Source organism: Callionymus lyra, chromosome 6 (genome assembly GCF_982586985.1).
Source record: "Callionymus lyra chromosome 6, fCalLyr1.hap1.1, whole genome shotgun sequence".
Taxonomy (NCBI): domain Eukaryota; kingdom Metazoa; phylum Chordata; class Actinopteri; order Syngnathiformes; family Callionymidae; genus Callionymus; species Callionymus lyra.
Window position 1 is genome coordinate 13,449,163 of NC_141823.1, and position 16,568 is coordinate 13,465,730.

The 16,568-nt window shown below is 38.2% G+C and overlaps 1 protein-coding gene across 1 annotated transcript in view; it reads left to right on the plus strand.

The window, feature by feature from the left end:
* pde3b (phosphodiesterase 3B) overlaps positions 1–14,702 on the plus strand; it is a 44,197-nt gene extending 29,495 nt beyond the window's left edge. Inside the window, exons 5-16 of the mRNA XM_087793722.1 lie at positions 484–584; positions 649–868; positions 938–1,017; positions 2,701–2,852; positions 2,930–3,064; positions 4,374–4,485; positions 4,638–4,751; positions 4,852–5,051; positions 7,306–7,509; positions 7,577–7,738; positions 9,162–9,435; positions 10,931–14,702. Of these exons, the coding sequence (XP_087649848.1) occupies positions 484–584; positions 649–868; positions 938–1,017; positions 2,701–2,852; positions 2,930–3,064; positions 4,374–4,485; positions 4,638–4,751; positions 4,852–5,051; positions 7,306–7,509; positions 7,577–7,738; positions 9,162–9,435; positions 10,931–11,139 (1,963 nt within the window). The 3' untranslated portion in view covers positions 11,140–14,702. The remainder of the gene's footprint in view (positions 1–483; positions 585–648; positions 869–937; positions 1,018–2,700; positions 2,853–2,929; positions 3,065–4,373; positions 4,486–4,637; positions 4,752–4,851; positions 5,052–7,305; positions 7,510–7,576; positions 7,739–9,161; positions 9,436–10,930) is intronic.
* Positions 14,703–16,568: the final 1,866 nt, after the last annotated feature.

The window sequence follows — 16,568 nt, forward strand, 5'->3', positions numbered from 1 at the left end:
ATTAAGTTGTATGACGCACAACGCTCTGGTCCCGCTCTTGCTCGCCTGTGAAACTACAGTGGCGCTCTCATGATAAATTATCGGACGACATGAACGTGTATCCTTCGGTAAACATGCCACTGAACTATCTTGTCCACACGTCTGTAAATGTTCACACACAAAGTTGGCGAGCCGTACGTGTACTTATCTCTTGATCAACAGCTTTTTTTGTCCTTTGTTGGACTTTGTCGCTAAACAAAAGTGAATATTTTTACACCAAACATGATGTATATTGTATGTAGTGGATTTTTTAGATCTATTATTAGGAACTATGTTGATTTTCTTACCGAGTTATGATTACATTTAATTAATTGTCAGTTGATGTAGTACTTGTTTCTCACCGCACGGTGGTAGTAAAGCGCCATTTCCCCCTTTAAGAATAAATATATTATATAGAGACGATGAGGAAATATTTGTTAAACATTTTGTGTTTGTGTGATCCAGCTCAGCTCTGTCCAACGGGCCGAATCCCAACCTGCTCACCATTCCCAAGCAGAGGTCGTCCTCAGTCACGCTCACGTACCACGCCGGGTCCAGAAGAGCAGGTGAAGACGTGCAGAGAAACATCAGAAATATCGCAGACGTCTGACCCACTCTTGTGACTTTAAGGTGCTTCTCCCAGCCTGAGCCCCCTCACGTCCCCGAGCCACAGCCCCCCGGGGCTGGGCTCCTCGCTGGTCACCAGGTCCCCCGTGGAGTTCCCGGATACAGCCGACTTCCTGACCAAACCCAGCGTCAGTCTCAACCTGCACAAACCTTTAAGCTACACTCTCAGCATGCCTGATTTCCAGCAGGCCTCTCGGGGCAACACATTCCCTCTTTGCACCAGGTGACGCCGGCGTCAACGTTTGGATTCGTTTCTGTCCGTGTTTTCTAAACCACTCTCTGCTGTCGTCAGTTGCGGTCGTCAGATGCTGAAGGCTGAATCAGGGGAAAGCCACCAATCATCCAACAGTGAACCTCAACGAAGGCGCTCAGGTAGAACACTCGTGACGTATTGAAGTATGTCGGTGACAGTCAATCAATCAGAAAACTTGAATTTTTTTATTTTAACATAACTAACTTTTAAACTTTGATTTTTTTTTATTGAAAGGTTTTTTTAAGCATTTAAATAATTGAATTCAATAATTTGAGTTTTACCTTTTGTTTAATAGTACCAACATTTCTATATGGAATTTAAACGGCTATGATTTAAAATAATAATAATAATTAGAAAATGTATTTCTCACAATTATTGTAACAAGGATTAAAACAAACTAAAATGATTGCAAAATATGTATTCATTTAGAACGTTTTCAATGTAGAAATAACTGAATTAAATTGTACAATAAAAACAAGAATTAAACCGTTCAAAATACGAAGAATTCAATGGAATTCATAAGGAATAAATTAAGTTAAGTAAAGAAAATATTTTGACGTTTGAATTCTATGTTCTTGTGGAACTGATATACTTTAATATCACACTTTATAGCCTTCTTTGGTTTAACCTCCCTTGATCCTCCCTTCAAGTCGAACCTAATCTTCTTTTACAACATTTAACAACAAGAGTTAATACACGAGTAATGACTCTTAATAATGAAACATGAAATATTCTTTAAACATATTGCTGCTTTAACATTAATGGATGAAGGTAATGGATGAGGATTTACAGCTGCGACTTAAGGAGTCTCCAACCTTTTTTGCACCTGTGACCAGTTTCAATATTCACTGACCAGCTTTAACATTAAAACATAATTATATAGAGTTTGTGTTTCACTCATTTCTACTAGTTTAAACGTTTATTTTTGATCAAAAAATAAACCTGTTTTAACGACGAGGCAGGGGCCTCTGACCCCGACACCAAGGACTTGTTAAATTTAGTAGTGTTTAGTGTCAATATTGTCGATACATGTAACCGTATTTCATTTGCTAAATTTACAGATCGCATGACTCTTTATGAAGTTGTAATTGCTTTCATTAATGTTGGAAACAAATTATGTCCAAATATCAGCTTAAAAAGCTGCTGGAGTCGACTGTATCCTCTCGTCCTCAGTCATCGGATCTTGCAGGATTTTATCATTCCTTTAGCTGCGGAGGAAATATTTACTGCTGCCATCTAGCGGCCGTAAGTTTAATTGCAACACAATTAATGTTAATGGGAGGGGGGGGAAACTAATTATTTTATTTTATACACACTTTATTGAAGTACAAACCATACAAGAACTATAATACATTATGGTTTAAAGCCAAAAAAACATCAATATTTTGTCACATTCCTTCTTAAATGTAAGCAATTATTTTCCGTACCAGCCTTCAAGGTCTATCAGGTAAAAACAACAAAAATAAAAATGAACACCGTCGAAACAAACCAATGAAAAATAATACATCTAAACACAACGCTGACTCAGCGATAGTCGTTGGCTGGTTTTCTCTGCAGAAAAATGTTTTAATCAAATAGTCATCAGGATTTGAACTAAACTCAAATTATTTTCAGCAGTACCTTGTCCCATTATCAACATGTCTTCAAATATTTTTTTTAATTATAATTTTGTCGGATAAATGTCTAGAAAATAAACCTTGTTTGCATTTGATTATTCTCAAATCCAGAAATGTCTCTTGAACATTGACTAGTCCCGGGTCTAAACCACGTCCTTGTCCTGGTCTCTGCTGGTGTGTGGACAGGGGGGGAAGTGTTGGAGTTCGCAGGAGAACCTCTCATCAGGGAAGAAAGCGTCGAGGCCGACCTGTCTTCGGAGTCGGACGCCGCAGGGAACCAGAGCCAAGCGGACGAGCAGAAAAACCCAAGCACACACCAGCAGACTCAGGAATCCGAGGTGTCCATCATCAGAGACGTTCTAGTGCAGGACCTTCGTCGCCGTCCTGGCTCAACAACTCTGTGTTGGTCCCGCAGGAGGACGAGGAGTTCAGACTTGATCCCATGCTGGAGGACCATGAGGCTCTCATGGAAAGGATGAACACCTGGAATTTCCAGATCTTCGACCTGGTGGACAGAACGGGAGGGAAAACGGGAAGAATTCTCAGCTACGTACGTACTTCCAGTCATTGTTGGTCAGTTTGCATCTCCACAGTTTTTCCATGACAAACATCTGTTGTGTGGAAAATCAAACACGTCCTCCCCTGCGGCGCCGTCAGCCCGACTTTACTGTCTGGATTCTGCTGACGTGTGCGATTTACAGCTTTTCCTACGCGGCGAAGAATAGAAGCACATGTTTTAGAGGACGAGGGTTTGATGAACACAAGGCTGACGGAGCGAGAGGAGTGACAGTAAAAGTCAGGACACAAGGTTTTCATTGAGTCTAATTATAACCTGGACCTGTCACTCAAACTAGGGACACAACAGAGAAAATCTTAAGTTAAATAAGTTGAAATGTCAGGTCGCTATTATACAGATTAATTTAATACACACACAAAAAAACAAACACATTTGTATCTGAATTATGTATAATAATAATAATGATGTATCTAAGAATATATATATTTTACATTATTTATTCACATTTAAATATATATTTAATCTTTATATATATTTTTGTTTTATTCTCTCTACATTTTTATTGTTTACATTACTGGTTCTTTACGACTTAGAGAGACAATATGAAGTATATAACATTACAAGTACTTATTCTGTCATTGTTTAATTGTTTACAGACTGGAACTGAAATGATACATCTAAAAGTATTTAAATATTACTATGTACCTTTGAGCAGTTAAACTTGATAATGAAAAAGAATATATAAATAACATTTATTATTTATATATTCAGGAACTTGTCAAAATAAATGTTATTTTTATCATGATATTATTAAGGTTAACATTAAATGATGTACCTTTAAGGTGTCTAACCATGTTTAAAAAAAGTTTCATATTTATATATTTTTATAACAACTGTCATAACAATATTTATCAATGATATATTTTTAATATTTATTTGTTCAGGAACTTCAACTGTGAAAATAGTTGAATATTTATTGACAAAGTATGAATGTTAAAATAACATTATATATGTTTTAGGCGTCAAACTACGTTCAATTAAAATAATAATAATTTATGCTTCAACTCTCATAATTGTGTATTTATTAATATTATTCATTTATTTATTAAAATAATAATATATACCGTTTAGGTGTCAAAAAAAGATATATATATATTCAGAAAAGTACAACTTCTAAATAAAAGGTTCATGTAACAGTCACAAAATCTGTGTAAACATGTACAATGACTCATGACAAGATGTTGCTGCTCATCGTGTTCCTCCAGACGACACTTCTTCAATGTTTGTGTATATTCATGTGTTCTAATTTGTGTTTCAGTAAAGCTGGTCTGTGTTTCCCCAGGTGACTTACACCCTTTTCCAGGATACGTGTCTGTTTGAAATTTTCAAGATCCCCGTGCGGGAGTTCATGTCATACTTCTGTGCTCTGGAAAATGGCTACAGGGACATTCCCTGTGAGTGTTATACAGCGTCATATAAAGTTGTGTTGCATGTTGTCATATTCTGGCTGCACAGTTTTCATTTTTTACGACCTGCCATTAAAAAAAAACAACTGGAGTTTCTCAGCCCGCTCACGTCTGATGGAAATCTCGTGCGACTCTTCCAGATCACAATCGTGTTCACGCTACTGATGTGCTGCACGCTGTCTGGTACTTGACCACTCGGCCCATCCCGGGGTTTCAGCAGATCCACAACGAGCACGTGACCGGGAGCGACACCGGTGAGAAGGACGTGCTAGCTGACTAGCATGCTAGGAAGCTAACATTGATGGAGATGGCAAACGAAACATTCCATCCTTTGTTTTTGTGTTTGTGATTCAGACTCCGACAGCGGGATCTCTCCGGGCCGGACGTCCTACGCATCCTCCAAAAGCTCTTCTTTTTCAGACGACAGCTACGGCTGCATAGCCTGGAACATTCCTGCACTGGAGCTGATGGCCCTTTATGTAGCAGCCGCCATGCACGACTACGACCATCCGGGTCGAACCAACGCCTTTTTAGTAGCCACTAATGCACCTCAGGTACGTTTCCTAGCCCTCGTGCCAGGAATGAAAAGAAGGAACACCTGGAGTAATGACAACAAAATATTTCTAATGAAAGCAACTTAATATGAATGGTAATAACTAAAATATGTAAATAAAAACAATTTATTTCAATCATAACAACAGCATAACATTTCTCAATAAACAACTTCGATCATAACGACAAATATGTGAACATAAAACAACTGTATTTGAATCATAATAACATAAAAAATATTAGCATTAAATGACTTCATTTGGATCATAATAACAACAAAAATATAAACATAAAACAACTGTTTTTGGATCATAATAACATAAAAATATGAGCATTTAACAACTTTATTTGAATCATAATAACAAAAAAAATATGAGCATAAAACGACTTTTTTGGATCATAATAACAACAAAAACATGAACATAAAACCGCTTTATTTGAATCTCATTAAAAACAAAATTGTCTACAGCATTAATTTGAATGGTATAGAAAACACTACATAAAAAGGTTTTTATGTAAAAGATTAAAATATAAAGAGTATAATTGTTTTATTGAATAATCACTTCTAGTCGCTCCCAGACGGACTCTATTCAAGTTTGTCACTATAATGTTTTAATCCTATATTTGATTTTCTTACATCGTTGATAGGTTTGCAACGAAAGAGTCGCACGTGACAAACCTCTACATAAACATATATTTTACTCCACTGAAGACAAAAACATTTGCTCTCTGGACACCGTGTTTATTTTTCAAAAGGAGTTCAATGCATCCACTCAGCGCATTAAATGTCCTCCTTAGATCAGCAGACCCACAGTAAACATCAGCTCTGACGTCTTGCCCCGACGTGAACTCTGTCTACAAACATGAAAGTCACATGATGGTCACCATCTGTCTCGCCAGTCCTGCCTCCGACACGTCCACACATTTCCACTAATGGAGAGACCTTTGCCTCGGCCGGTCGTCTCCCTTCACGTGACGCCCGGACCCCGATCCGGTTACCTAAAAACTCTGTCCTCGTGATTTTTTTTTTTTTTTTTTTTAGTGGCAATCTTGCGCTCTCCAGGTAAAGTTAATTTTCAACCGCACGGTCAACAATCCCCTCTAATGACCTTCCTCTTCGTAATCCACATGAATGCTTCGGAGTGAATTGCTTGATTGTAGTGATTATAAATCTACTTAATGTTACCCTTAAGAAGGCTTATTTGTGGAGAAAACTCTTTCTCGTGTCCCTGTTCGACCATGAAAGTGGGTTAGGAGTAAATCCCTCATGCTTTTGATCGCCAGCGCCTCGGACCGACATGTATGGAAGAATATCAGGCATAAGAAGATTGAATTGTGGAATTTAACTTTTATTTAAATTGAAATATTGATTTTTTTATGTTGTTAATATTTGTTTTTATTGAATAATCCATTTCAATTATTTAGTTGTAGAAACGTTGCTGAATTTCTGTATTTGTTAAACATTATTTATTTATTTAATTTAATTTAATCATTTGTATAATGAAATGTTGAATTCTCTTTTTTCAATCATTTATTTAAAACAATGTATCTTTGAATTTTTTTTTACATATGGTTTCATATTGTAATTACATTTATTTAAGTAATTTCTAAATTCAATATTTTCAATATTAATTAATCGTTTTCTACAAGTATATATGACCTGAGGGATCAATAAAGTTCTACCTATATTAATATCAAACATATTAATTAATTTCTGAAGTTCTAAAGTCTTCTTCTGAAGTAAATATTTTTTTTATATTGTTGTTACAGTTGAACCAAAATTGTTACTATTGAATTTAAAAGGCTACATATTCAAAAATATTCAAAAATATTTTTAAAAGTATTTGATTTTAAATATGAAACTATACGAGTACACAAGAAATGGAATAATTAAAAAAATAATAATTAAAAAAAAATAGATTACTAAAAAAAAACTTAAACAAAGTTCATTATTCAATCAAAACAAATTAAAGCTTTTAAAGACCAAATACTTGAAATGGATTAGTCGATTTAAAACAAAAAAAAATTAAAATAAAAACAACATAATATATTTAACAAATGCAACCCTATAGTAAATACAAACCTTTCAATAAATAAAATATTTAAATTATTTATTCAATATAAAAAAAAAGTCAATATACAAATTATTGAATTAAATCTTTCAATGCTTAATAAAAAAAATCTAACATTTCAATTGCGTCAGCACTTCCTGCCTTGACAGATCTCTACCCCCCCCCCCCCCACACACACACACAGGCGGTGTTATACAACGACCGGTCGGTGCTGGAGAACCACCACGCTGCGTCCGCCTGGAACCTCTACCTGTCCAGGCCCGAGTTCAACTTCCTCGGGAACCTGGACCACGTGGAGTTCAAGCGCTTTCGCTTCCTGGTCATCGAGGCGATCCTGGCGACCGATCTCAAGAAGCACTTTGACTTCCTGGCCGAGTTTAACGCCAAGGTAGGCCTAGATCTAGAACCGGGGGTTATGCAAGAAAAGTAGCTGAATCCCATGCTTTGCTCAACAGGTAAACGATGTAAACAGTCCAGGGATCGACTGGACCAATGAGAACGACCGACTGCTGGTGTGTCAGGTCTGCATCAAGCTAGCGGACATCAATGGACCCGCCAAAGTCCGCGATCTGCACCTGAAGTGGACCGAAGGAATCGTCAATGAGTTCTATGAGCAGGTACCAGCCCTTCAACATCGCAAACATTCATGGAAACTTGAAACTATCTCTTTAATATCTCTATTAAAAAAAAATATTTTAGATTCTCAAGAAAGTTATTTTCAAATAACATTTTACAAATAATAATCGAAACACATTTTTTAACCACATTTTCCGATTTCCTTATTAAAATTCAGCCCTTTATACTTTAAAATCCGTTCTTTTTTTTTTATAAAAATGTATATCTATTCTCGCAGTTTAACATACTGCCTTTAACATTCAAACTAAGTCAGTTCCCACTACATTGTTTAATTACCTATATGTTCTTTTTGGTTGTTTGAAAGGGATCTGTATCAAATATAATGTTTGTAAAAAAAAAACTTTAAAATTAGTAAGTAAGTAATTTTTATTTGTATAGTGCTTTTCCAGACCAGGGTCACAAAGCGCTTAAAAAATCAATACAATATTCAATAAAGTATATACTTTAAAGATCAAGATAAAACTGATAACATAACAGGAGTTCCATAAAATCAAGGAAAAGCCTGAACAAATAAAAACGTATTAAGATGTTTCTTAAAGGAGTCAGTAGACTCCATCAAACACAAAGAGAGAGGAAGATCGTTCCAAAGCTTAGGAGCAACAGTCTGGAAGGATTTCTCTCCTCTGGTCCTGAACCGTGTTCAGGAACCATCAGTAGATTCTGATCCACAGACCTCAGAGCCCGAGCTGGGGTGTAAGGCTGGATCAGATCAGTGATGTAAGGAGGAGCCTGACCATGAACAGCTCTGAAAGTAAGAACCAGAATTTCAAAGTTGATCCTGAAAGAAACTGGCAGCCAGTGAAGAGTTTTAAGGATCGGAGAAATGTGAGTTCTTCTACTTGAGCGGCTCAGAATTCTCGCTGCAGAGTTCTTTATCAACTGCAGGCGAGACAGATCCTTCTTGTTAAGACATTAAAATAAACTGTTGCAATAGTCCAGGCGAGAAGACACAAACGCATGGATTACAAGCTCCAGATCATTACATGATGTTGTTAACTAGTTGCTAACATTGCTAGCTGTAATCAAACATTTAGTTGGTGAAGACCATTTAGAACTGAGTGATGTTGTTGCAAGCTTAGCTAGTTGCTAACATTGCTAGCTGTAATCAAACGTTCAGGTGACATTTCCCACCTCATTACAAATGGTATCATTTTATATTTTGAAGATGTTATCTAAATCCTTCAAGAAAATATTGAATGTTTTAAAGCAAATAATTCTGATTCTATTTTTTGCCGATATATTTGAATGTCTTTAAAACGTGTTTTAGATTATTTAAAAAATAAATGGAGTATTCGATGTTTCCACATTTTAAAAGTCAACTTTAAACATTTATATTTTACTTCCACAGATGGATCTTTTTAATCACAACGTGAACGTGCATCTCTGTTCATTTCTTATTGTCAGGGCGATGAGGAAGCTGGGCTGGGATTACCCATCAGCCCCTTCATGGACCGGTCCTCGCCACAGCTGGCCAAGCTGCAGGAGTCCTTCATCACTCACATCGTGGGGCCGCTGTGCAACTCCTACGACGCCGCGGGTCTGCTGCCCGGCCACTGGATCCACGAACACGACATGGCCGAGGAGGAGGAGGAGGAGGAGGGTCAGGGCGACACCGACACGGACGAGGAGGATGAAGACGAGGAGGACGATGAGGAGCTAGAGGAGGAGCTTGCACCAAGTAAGTTGATCGTGAGCACAGACGGAACCGAAGCTTCTCCTGAAACACTTTTCAAATGAGTCTGTGTTTCTGTTTCATCACAAAACGTTTTTTCCTGGAGTTGGCGACACCCACTCCTGCAATGTGTGCTCAGCGATCAATAAGGCAGATTTCCAAGCAGAAAACTGTTCTTTTTTTACCCCATTGATCGAGCGTCTGGTCACTAGTTGGCCCCGAGTCAATATGTGCACTGTCATGGGAAGAGTTGAATAAGAGTGGATCCTTTCCTATTTTCCTTTCTTTAGATTGAAATGTTTAATTCTGCTCTCTCTGAGTTCTTACCTCTAAACGCGCATATTGTGAATTTATTTCCCTAAATTATTCACCAATATTCATTTAATCAATGTTCATTTTGTTACCTTTTTAACATTGGAAATACTGTACACACAATGGAAGTGTTGAAGAAAACAGGACTTCCTTCAAAAGTTTCATGGACCCAGACATTAATCCAGAGCACCACAAGTTTTAAATCAGCCATCGTGTTTTTAGGACCATAAACCTCCCAAAGTAATACTATGGAGCCCTGCATAGTAATACTACGGAGCCCTGCATAGTAATTCTACGGAGCCCTGCATAGTAATACCACGGAGCCCTGCATAGTAATACCACGGAGCCCTGCATAGTAATACCACGGAGCCCTGCATGGTAATACTAACGAGCTCAACGTAGTTATACTACGGAGCTCTGAAATGTTTTACTATGGAACCTTGCCAGGCAATACTGGGTAATACTGCAATACCCCCTGGAGTCATACTATGGAGCCTCGCTGAGTATTACTATAGGCCTTGACGAGTAATACTACAGACTTTCTGAGTAAAACTATGGAGCCTTTGAAAAGTAATATTAAGAAACCTTGCAGAGAAATACTTGGGAGCCTTTCAAAGCAATACTAAGGAGCCTCGCAGAGTATTACTCCTGAGCCTCCCCATGTATTACTCCTGAGCCTCCCCATGTATTACTCCTGAGCCTCGCCATGTATTACTCCTGAGCTTTGCCATGTATTACTTTTGAGCCTCTCTGAGTAAAGTACACAGCCTCAGTGAGTAATATTATGGAGCATCGCGTAGTATTAGTACAAAACGTCGTGGAGTATTACTACAGAGCCTCCCGAAACAATACAAAAGTGCGTTTCAGTTCAGAGTAATACTATGGAGCCTTGCCTTCTTATAATACTTCACCTCCAGATGCGACTTCGTAGCATAACAAAAAAGGACGAATACATTTTAACAGATTCTTAAGTGCTGTGTACTATTTACAATTGTCAGTAAGTACACCCAGAATTAATGTGTATATAAAGTATTTGTGAGAAGTATTAAAAGGATTTAAAGTACAACTAATAGTTAAAAAAAAAAGATGGCGTTTCTCAATGTATTTTCCTGAAAATGTCGTCCAGTTTTGTCCACCAGTTGTCAAATGATTCTCCTGACAGTCGGACAATCATTTATTTTCCGCGCAGAATCGAGAAAAAGCGGACGCCGGCTGTTCTGCAGCATCATGCAGCATCTGACGGAGAACCACAAGATCTGGAAGAAGACCATCGACGAGGAGGAGAAGAGCAAAGACGCGGGGAAACAGTCGGACAGTGTGCCCAGCAGCATGCCCACCTCGCCGTCCGACGACATCCAGGTCATCCAGGAGGAGGAGGAGGGCGAGGAGCGTCAGTAGCAGGACCAAAGGAGCGGTAAACGGGTGGAGAAGCTGAAGAGAGACAGTCTTAGGACACTTGTTCCTCAACAACCTGCCTTTTCACACACACACACCCACACACACACACGCATATATGCTGTCTTTCCCGCTCAGATATAGAACAAGTCACTGTGCTGATCTTTGTCCTTGTTTTCGGAGAAACAAAAAGGCCTTACTACTGTGAGCGGATCTCTGCGGCGACAGTGCGTCTCCTCCTATGCACTTTCACACCACCAAGTCCGGGGCGCGGCAGAACCAGCGCGGGAGCCCGAGCGCCTGGTCCTTAGGTACAAAATTGATCTTATTTAAAGAAAAAAAAAGTTAGAGGAGTAATAATGAAGCACGATGAAGTGATTGACACTTTTTAACCAAAGTGAACAATACAAACGTTAGATGAACGAGACTCTTTCAGCCTCAGTGATTTTTAAAAAAAAGTCATATATATCTATATATATATCATTATCTCTCTATATATAGATATATATATATATAAAGGATATATATATATATCAAATGTGCCTGACTGAAGTCCACGTTGGCCTGGAGTCGGGGCTTGTGTACTTTTCCTCTCTTTGCTGGCGACACGAAACACTGTATCCGACTCAGTCACAGAGACATTATTGAAACGATGACTGATCAATAGCATTATATCTGCATCATTTTGGATGCTATTATTCATGTGTACCACCTGTTTTTTCCTTTACCTCTTTGTACTTTGTTGTGTTTTGAGAGTGCGATTATTATTATTGTTTTTGTTTGTTTTTCTTGGTGAATGCGAGGATGGAAGCTTTTGGAACGAGAGCACATTTTTTTTATGTTCAGTCAGTCAGTCACTCGTGTTCCGTCAGGTCCGGCTGAGTTTCTAAGTCCTCTGACGCTCATCAGGAGAGCTTTGTAAAAAAAAAAAAGAAAAAAGAAACAATTCAATCTTAATTTTTAGATTTCCAAGTATTTTTTTAAAAAGGTTACTCAGGATTCACTCAGAGTTGAAGAATTATTTTCTGAATATTGTTTCACTGACGAGGAAGCTCGTGAAAACGTCAATCAGGTTCAAGCGATTGAGTTTTTTTTTTATATATATATATATATACATCACGGATGAAAAGGATTGTTTTTTATTTATTTTGATCCCATTATTGTAACAAAACCATCCCGCTTTAATCTCTTATGAACGGATCATCATTGTGAGGTCACTGAACCAGAACTGCTATGGATTTATCCCAAGGTGCAGGTGACGGGATAAGAGGATGTGAAACTGAGACTTTAGGGCGACAGGAGAAGTTGATATTAGCTTTTAAGTCGGGAAGACGTTCAAGTCATAGTCAAAGATGAAGTCTCTCGACATTAAAAATCATCCCATGGTTTCATGATTCAACCGGTCGAAATCTAGCCTTAAATGTATGTGGCAAATAAAATGCTGTATTTATTTCATGTGTCAAACTCCTCGGGGAAGAAAATAGTCTGCGGAGAAATTCTTTGTCTCAAGTGTTCATTGTCTTCATCAATTTTTCAAATTTTTAACCACAGAGTTTTACGCTAAATGTATCCTTTAATAATTCAAAATGGTGTGAAACTACATTTTCTTCGATCATTTCAACGTCGGTACTATGAAGGTATTGTAGCTGCAACACAACCCTATGTCTCCAGAGGATTTGCAACACGAATAACACCATAGGTTAGGCCAGTCTGTCAAACTGAGCCTGAGAAACCTGGGTGTTGAAAAATCTCTGCAGCGAGAATTCTGACCTGCTCTAGTAGGAGAACTTACATTTCCCCGATCCTTAAAACTCTTCACTGGCTGCCAGTTTCTTTCAGGATCGACTTTAAAATTCAGGTTCTTACTTTCAGATCAATTCATGGTCAGGCCTAACATCAGTGATCTGATCCAGCCTTACACCCCAGCTTGGGCTCTGAGGTCTGTGGATCAGAATCTACTGATGGTTCCTGAACACGGTTCAGGACCAGAGGAGAGAAATCCTTCCAGGCTGTTGCTCCTAAGCTTTGGAACGATCTCCCTCTCCCTCTGTGTTTGATGATCTACTGACTCCTTTCTGACCCTGGTCTAGAAAACAGTTTAAAAATAATCATTACTTTACTTTACTTACTCCGATGTGGGACATAAAGTGAAAAAAAAACATTCCAGTGTAACATCCTAATCCTATGATGCACAAACAGCCCGAACATACAGATACAGAATATTAGATCAGAGATTTAACTTGCCTGTTAGAAATACTTTTATCACTTGAGCGAGACAAGTTGTCGTCCCAGAACACAATCAAATATCTTCATCCGTTGTTGATGAATGTTTTAAAGTCTATGAATGTGTGGAGAAATGTCAGTCGAGCTCCTGGAGAATGTGGTCTTCGGCTATCACAGGTTTTCACTCTGGTTTCTTCCCCACAATCCAAAAACATACTGAGGGTTATTAGTGAGAGTTTAATGAAGTGCTTTTCTGCGCGTGTTTGTTGAGACAAACGCCTCGAATGTAAAGCAGACGATATGAATGAATGAAAGCTGGTCGTTCTCTGCGTATAATGGAGCGAAAGTTTTTTTGGTTCATTTTGGAAGGCAGACTTCAGAAAGTCATTCAGCAAAAAATCACTTGTCATATTGGTTTCACATCCTTTTATCCCTGAGAGAAAATAAACCTTACTTTATCCTTTGCTTAAGGATAGAGTTTTCGGAATGGGTTTTTCAAGTAGCTTTCAAAAAAAGGGAAAATCTCTCACCAGCCTGCTGCCCTCAGAGGTTTGGCCAGTGTCAGCGTTTGATTTCTAATAATACTCACGTTTGTTTCTCACTAAAACTCTTGGCATTCCACCGAAATGAACAAAGGTGTTTTTGTCGAGCTTCTCAATGGCCTTAATAAAGCGTAAGTTAACAGTCAAAGATACAGGTGTGCTCATTTTAATACCAAACAAGTGTTCAGCCGCTGTACAAACAAGTATGTGCATACAAATATATATCTATATTTTTTGAGATAATCAAACGAATGCCTCTGTTTTCTACACACAGCTGACATGTTGTTCATGAAGATCCTGTAATAATCCATTCATTTTCAGGCTGTGAAACTGTGGCGTTTGAAAATTGTTGTCCCTCTTTTCTGTTTCATGACCACTTTTGTGTTGTTGTTTTTTTTTCTCCCCCCCCCCCCGCACTCACTGTTGTCTTAGTCGAACCTATATAGTGCCAAACGTCCCCTGCATGCAGTAGCTACAAGTGAAGGAAGTAGATCTCTCTCGGTCTATTCTGTCGGTGCAGGGATGGTGTCTCGAAAAACAAACCTTAAACCTCGTTTGTTTTTTTTGTTTGTTTTTTGTTTTTTTCTGTCACACAACACAACTTCTGGGTGATCTGTCGTGTTCGAACCACAGTTTCCTCCGATGATTGCGCCACAAATGCAACAATGGATGATTGTTACCTTTATGTAGCATCTGCGTACATACGTTTGTCAAATGTATAAGCATCCTCTTCTCTACATGGTTGGGACAACTGATTTTTGTTGTTATTTATAGCTGTCATAAAACACCATCCTGAAAGAATCTGCCTTTTTTCTGTCTTTCCTCGTCGATCCCACAGAGAAACTGTCCTGGGCGTAGAGGAACCTTAAGTAGCTTCTTAGATGTTGAGCAAAATGTTCTATTTGTCACTGGAATTGGATCGACTGTGGACCAGCCCTCGGGTATTTCAGGTGAAGTGGAATTAAGGGGTGGAATTAAGTAAGTAAGTCAATAATTTTTATTTATATAGCGCTTTTCCAGACCAGGGTCACAAGGCGCTTAAACAATCAAAACAATATTCAATAAAGTATATACTTTAAAGATCAAGAAAAAACTCATAACACAACAGGAGTTCCAGAAAATCAAGGAAAAGCCTGAACAATTAGTCATCTAGGATGGACAATCTACATACCTTAAAGTATCTTGAGGTCTTGTTCAATAGTGAGGGGGAGCTTCAGTCATGATCGCAAATACCGAGAGCAGGTTTAGTATCGGATTGATGGATAATGATTTTTGAGGGTTTTAGGAGCCCAGAGGGAGAAACTGACCTGGTACAGAAAAGGTAAGTTTTCACATTTTAAAAAATAAAAGCAGCAAAAAAAAAAACCTGGAAAAATGAAAGATTGATTTACACAAAGTTAAGGTTTAGTCATTTTAGTGTAATTACAAGTCAAACAATAATTAGGTAAATTCTTGTGGCAACAGGACCATGTCAATCCGTTGTTCATTATAATATTTGATGATCTTACGCTTAACAAAAATGGAGTTCCTCCCTCTGTCTGCACCCCCTTTTATGCACCATAAATGGCGGATTGCAGAATTTCTATCATGGACTGCATTTGGCCACGACTTTATTGACATGTACCTGCAGTTCAAATAAACAATCTAGTATAACAGGAAACGCATTATGGCGATGAACCAATGTGTCTCGGAACCAGCGAATACAATATAATTTCACTGGCCGCAAATGGCTGCGAGTTTGATATACCTAAAGTAAAAGTATACATATCAGTATAAACAGTACTGGCCCTTTGTTTGCTTGTATTGATGCCAGTATTTGGACTATGCCTTCTCTTCTAAGAAAACTAAATGGCGATAATCATTAGTATGTCATTGTACAAAGTCTTGATTTTTACATTTGAAACATTGTCAGTGACGTCCTTAAGAGAAGTATATACCTATTTAATTGTTTCCACTTTTTTTTTATACCCTTTTTTGACTTTCTTTTTATCGTGACTCATAAAAGACGCTTGATTTTTCCACCACAGCAGCAGGATTTAGCTCATGGGCTAATGTTCTGACTACTTTTACATCAGGATCAGCATCAGACCGGAGGTGGGTTTAACGAAAAAGAAAACGCACCTACTGGAGCTTCTTCGTGTCTGGGATGATCGATCTTATGTGGCAAAAACGTTTATCAATATCTGAGCATTGGTCTGGCGACTAAAAGAACAAGTGAATTTTCTCCTCAGGGACGATATACACATCCTAGAAGAAAGGATGCGATGTCCAGCCAAAGTACAACCACTGATCATCCTCATCGAAATCCTAATTGAGACGACTCTGGCACGTGTTCAAAAAGATCATATAGTATATTATGTCACGCTTCAGTTACTGTTCCTTTGTTGGCCTTGATAACCCTCTGTATTCCACAGGAGACGGGATCTGGAAAGAGGAATCTCTGGAGTCTTGAGATCATGGGATTACGAGTTGCCAAATTCCTCATAAACTATCTGCATAGAAATGAAGGAATGAGTGACAATAATTCAAATAAAGACTTGAACCCTGACTAAGAGTCAATGAGCAACAGGTGACAAAACGAAGCACAGGTTTCTGAGCCTTTTCTTAAAAACATTTTATTTAAGTCTGACATTATTTATAACGATCACAGTTCGACACAGTTTCAGG